General features: G+C 36.0%; 1 protein-coding gene across 1 annotated transcript; it reads right to left on the bottom strand.

Moving 5' to 3' along the window:
• Positions 1-496: 496 nt before the first annotated feature.
• On the bottom strand, positions 497-4,168 carry LOC112024180 (laccase-17). The gene is made up of 6 exons (XM_024056826.2): positions 3,963-4,168; positions 3,710-3,861; positions 3,262-3,506; positions 2,903-3,031; positions 1,852-2,820; positions 497-813 (listed from the first exon to the last, which is right to left on the bottom strand). Exons 1-6 carry the CDS (start codon positions 4,089-4,091, stop codon positions 683-685), a joined length of 1,755 nt encoding a protein of 584 aa, XP_023912594.1. The 5' UTR covers positions 4,092-4,168; the 3' UTR covers positions 497-682.
• Between the last annotated feature and the right edge of the window lie 742 nt (positions 4,169-4,910).

Below are 4,910 nucleotides of genomic sequence, written 5' to 3'. Positions count from 1 at the left end.
TAGATGGGAAAGAGGAAGCATAAAATATTGTAATATAAGAATGCGAGAGTTACATGGTTTAGCTTGACAACCTCCGTCCAAGGAGAAAACCCTTAAGAGCTTCATCTTTAATTTAAGAGAGTGTAGTATAAATTTTGTGTTACAATGAACCTAATATAGGTATATATAGTAAGTTACACCATAGACTAACTATACATTAACTATAGTTAATAAACTTCTAGTACAATTAAAGGACTTGACTTGCACACGAAGTAGTTAAGATTGGATTTGGGCCTATACTATGGGGCTAACATATCTCTAACAGAAAATAATATATGTGATCAAGCATGATTAACCTATAATCAATCTCAAAATTTTGGGATTAAAATCTTGGTCATGGCTGATGCTATTGTTGCTAATGTCGATACAGTATAAACGCGATTGTAGGAGCTAGGAGGCATTACAACATGTATTTATCAGGGCAGCAGTCCATTGTAAAGACAAAGTACAATTTTAAAAAGTCTAAAATAGTAATTTCATAACCGCATTAGAGAGTTACTTCTCTTTACAGGCTCCTTAACATAATTTTGTGAAGAACAAAACAAGCCAACAGAATCAAAACAATAATAATTTATGAAAAAAAAATAAAAAACATTATGCCAAAACAGACATTCACTTCAGTATCTTTAAAAATAGTCAATGTTTAACACTTGGGAAAATCTGATGGTGGAGGAGGTAGCTTCTGATTGGGCAGCTTCCCATCAAGGACAATCCATGCCATCTTCAACCCCCAGCTCAAATGGACCTCAAAGTGACAGTGCATAAACCAAACACCTATTTCACACACCCTCATCATCATATGCTTAATATATGGTTTACAGAATATGTATGATAAGAAAATGAAACAGACATGAATGGAGGTGAATATCATACGAGTGTAATACAATATAATAAAAGTTGGGTTTTACGCACCGTATTTGTGTCACGTCATTTATGGTAAGCATTAAATATCTTTTGCCATGTGGAGCATTCAATATATAAGATAATTTCTTTAGGTTAAATGACTTTAGTCTGTTAACTATAAGATCAATGTGGTACCCATTAACCGTGTCAATTTAAACCATTAATTTTTAAAATCAAATTAAAGTCGTTTTAACTAAATTTGATTTTGAAACTTTTACACTTTCTATAATAACCTTTTAATGTGTGTTCCATTTGCCAAATTAATTTCATTAAAATTTTAACAAAGAGCCACATAAACAAATTTCATTAAAATTTTAACAAAGAAAAGATTTAATGATTAAATTGACTAGATTTTGAAAAGTAAGACTAAATTGATACAATTCATAGTCAAATGATCAAATTAAACTTTTACTCAACAGTTTGAGGACCAAATTAATAATTTAACATTTTTTCTAAAAACTTTATTACCAATGTTATAAGAAGTTTGAAATATTCTTTTGATTAAAACTCTATTATTAAGAGTTTCATGAAAATAAAATAACTTTCATTATTTGTAGTGTAATTTTGATAAAAACTTGACCTTATACGGATGAGTTTCTACCACATGACTTTAGGTAATATTTTTGGATTTATTTTTACTATTTATTTTATTGCTTGATTTTGATTATGTTAATGAGAGATTTTCTTTAATTGACATGTAAGTTTTAATTAAAATTCATTCATCACATGGACATATTGAAAGTTATTTATATAGGGTGAATCTCCGATCTAGAGCTCCAATGCATTCAACAAACATAGACATAGAATCAACACACAACCATTTTTGGACATGTGTCATGTCTGTTTTGCGTCCTTTTCACTGGAACACTAGCTGCCAGCCAGATCCATATATGTATATACTGTCCTTACCAGGGTTATCTGCATGGAAACGAATTGCCACCCAACCGCCTGATGGCACACCAATTGTGTTCCTTTCAACTGGATCAACAAGATTAAAGTTGGCAGGGTCCTTGTTTGGATCAAAGTTACCAAAACCTTGGCCTACAACAAAGAAGTTGTATCCATGAAGATGGAGAGGGTGACTCTCAGCACCAAGAATGCCGGTGTCTTGCAACACTACTTCCACACTTGTGTTGAATGGTAGTACTACTAGTTTAGTACCATTGCTGACCATGGTGTTGTTTAGTGGATTATTGCCTGTGTAATTGAATGGGAACAAAGGTGAGCTTGGAAAATCAGTGGTGTAAACCCCATTTGATTTCCCAAAGAAATAGGCTTGGAGGAGTGCAGTTGTAGGGAGTGTAAAGGAGATATTGTTTATAGTAGCTGCAAATTTTGTGCCATTAGGCCCTTGGCAGGTTTGGTTCTTGGGGCATGGGCTGCTTCCAAGGCCTACTGTAAAGAAGAAGTGCTTTTGGACAGTTTGAGGGACTCTAGCAGGGAATTCAGCATTGGCCAAACTGTGGAATTTGTTACTAAAATTTGCAGCAAATGTAGTGTCATTAATGGCAGGCAGGGTTGGTTTTAATAGTGGGAGGCTTTTTGATTTTGTAGAAGAAGAATTTGATGGATGTTCGTACTCCAGAATACCAGCAGTTGTGGAATTATCAAAAGCGCCGCGGCCAGTGAAATAAGGCCTGGCTGCCATTAGAAAAGTCACATTAGGGTGGTGGTGTTTGGTTTTCAGGAGAACATTGGTAGTTTGTCCTGGTGCAATTAGAAGTATATTGGTTTTGAAAGGCTTAACATAAACTGCATCAGCTTCAACAATGGTGAGAGTGTGATTTGCTATACTGAAAAAGAGATCATCATTCATGTCAGCGTTGATCAATCGGAGGAGATATGTTTTCCCTGGCTTCACCTTCAGCTTGAATGTATCTGTAGAGCATTAGAAAAAGAGCAAGTTTTTTTAGTGACTAGACTAGTATTTGTAGAGAATTGTGATCATTTTGATTAATACCTTTAGCGGAACAATTGTACAATGGCCCTGGAAGTCCATTAATGGTGAATGCATCAGAGACATTTGGGCCAGCTCCAGTCTGAAGAGCCTGGGTAATAACTGCCTCTGTATCAGTATTCCACCACTCACCTGTAGTTGGCCATATTTGTTACGTTTTAATAAATTCAATTAGTGTACGTGACAAACAATTTTTCACAGACTATTAACGTGGCCTGTTGTGATTGGTTTATAATAAAAGTGGTATTAGTAGTAAGCCTAAGTGAAAATGATGTTGCTCCAATCTCAACTAGCCACATTAACAAGTTGTGAATTTAGGTAGAATTTAGCATGGTTGTAAAAATTCTAGATTTAGTTGGTACCAAACAACATGGAGATTTCCCTAAAAGGTTTGGAAAATGGGTAAGACACATTGTGCTTGGGGAGGATGATAATGGGTCCATAGAGAGTAGCTCTTAGCCAAGAGATGTGAGCATGCCAGAAGAGAGTCCCTCTTTGGCCAACTATAGTGAAGTTGTACACATAGGTCTGGCCAGTTTGAATGGGACATTGTGTTATATATGCTGGTCCATCTGCCCATCCACTCTGAATTTGTCGGATTCCATGCCTGTGATCATCATCCAAAATGCACCAAATTTTTCATTAGTAAAATTTCACAATTAATCTATTTTCTAGGTATTAAATGCATAAAAAAGTTAGTAACTTCACGTTGCTATCCCTATCAGCCAGTAAAGCTAATTTTTAACGCTAGTAGATATTTTCTTTAAAGTGTGACAGAAAATGATATTATGGAAACTGATTTTCACATACCAATGGATGCTGACATTGTTCTTAACATGATTGACCACTTCAACTACAACTCTGTCACCCTCTCTAACAATGATAGCAGGCCCTGGAAGCTTCCCATTAACTGTCACTATGCTCTTTGTGTGGCACAATCGCGTGACGTTTTGCAACCTTATCTGCAATGAAAAAATGGAAGTAGAAAATAAAATTTCTTATAATGATTGTAATTTTAAGTCTGTTACTATATCAGCTCAGTAATTGAGGGCACAACACATACATCGAACTTGTAGTGCCTTGTAATGGGCTCTTGCTTGGCAATGGCAAGCTCAGGAATGATGCAAAGGAAGTTTATAGCAAAAAGAAAAGCTCCTACAATTGCCGCTGATGGAAAAAGAGAAGCACCCATGTTTTTGTGTTTACTTTTACAATACTTGTTGAGAGATGGGAAGAGGAAATGTGAGCATAAACTTTATGCTTCTAGTGAAGCTTGTTTCATAAAACAGTGAGTGTTGCTTTTATAGACATGACACACCGTTTGGTTGATTAGGTAGCTATATGTTTCAAATAAAGCAGCTCTTGGGCCAGCTTAAGCTTTGGAGTGTTTTCAAAGTCAATTTAATTTGTTTTTCCTACTATTCTATTCTATTCTTGTCGAACATTGTTCAAGGCCTGCTCAATCTTTTTTCAGCATAGTCAATGCACTAGAGGCTCCAAATGGAAGAAGACCCTTTATTTCCAATAGTATATCATATATGTTTGTTTTATAGTGTAACAAAAACAAAAATTAAAGCGCCTGAAGTTAGGGCCATAATTTTTCACAACTAGTGAAGTAGCAAGTCGTGATTGGAGCAAAATCACTTTCGCAAGGGCCTACTACTTACACTACTTTTATTAAAACCACTCACACTATGCCACCCCAAACTTTGTGAAAAAACTATGACTCTTGGTTCATTAATTTGGAAACCAATTGCGTTTAGTTATGGTCAACCAACAATGGGATGTGTTGGAATTCCACTGTTCTAGCTGTCATACCCCTCTCCCACCTCCGAAGGGCCAAAGGGTGATTTTCGAAGCTCCATGGACCATTGTTGAGAACCCAATTCAGCTGGCTTTCGAGTGTGAATTTGAATTGGAACAAGCCTTCCCCTACGTCCACAATCCTCAGGTCAGATCCCATCTTCCATACTGACCTTAGAAGTGATTTTGCGGCAGTTTGGTTGTAAGG

The sequence above is a fragment of the Quercus suber genome, unplaced genomic scaffold (assembly GCF_002906115.3).
Source record: "Quercus suber isolate HL8 unplaced genomic scaffold, Cork oak 2.0 scaffold_63, whole genome shotgun sequence".
In the NCBI taxonomy this organism is placed as follows: Eukaryota; Viridiplantae; Streptophyta; class Magnoliopsida; order Fagales; family Fagaceae; genus Quercus; species Quercus suber.
The sequence above is the reverse complement of the archived record's forward strand: the minus strand, read 5'-3'. Positions and strand labels throughout refer to the sequence as shown.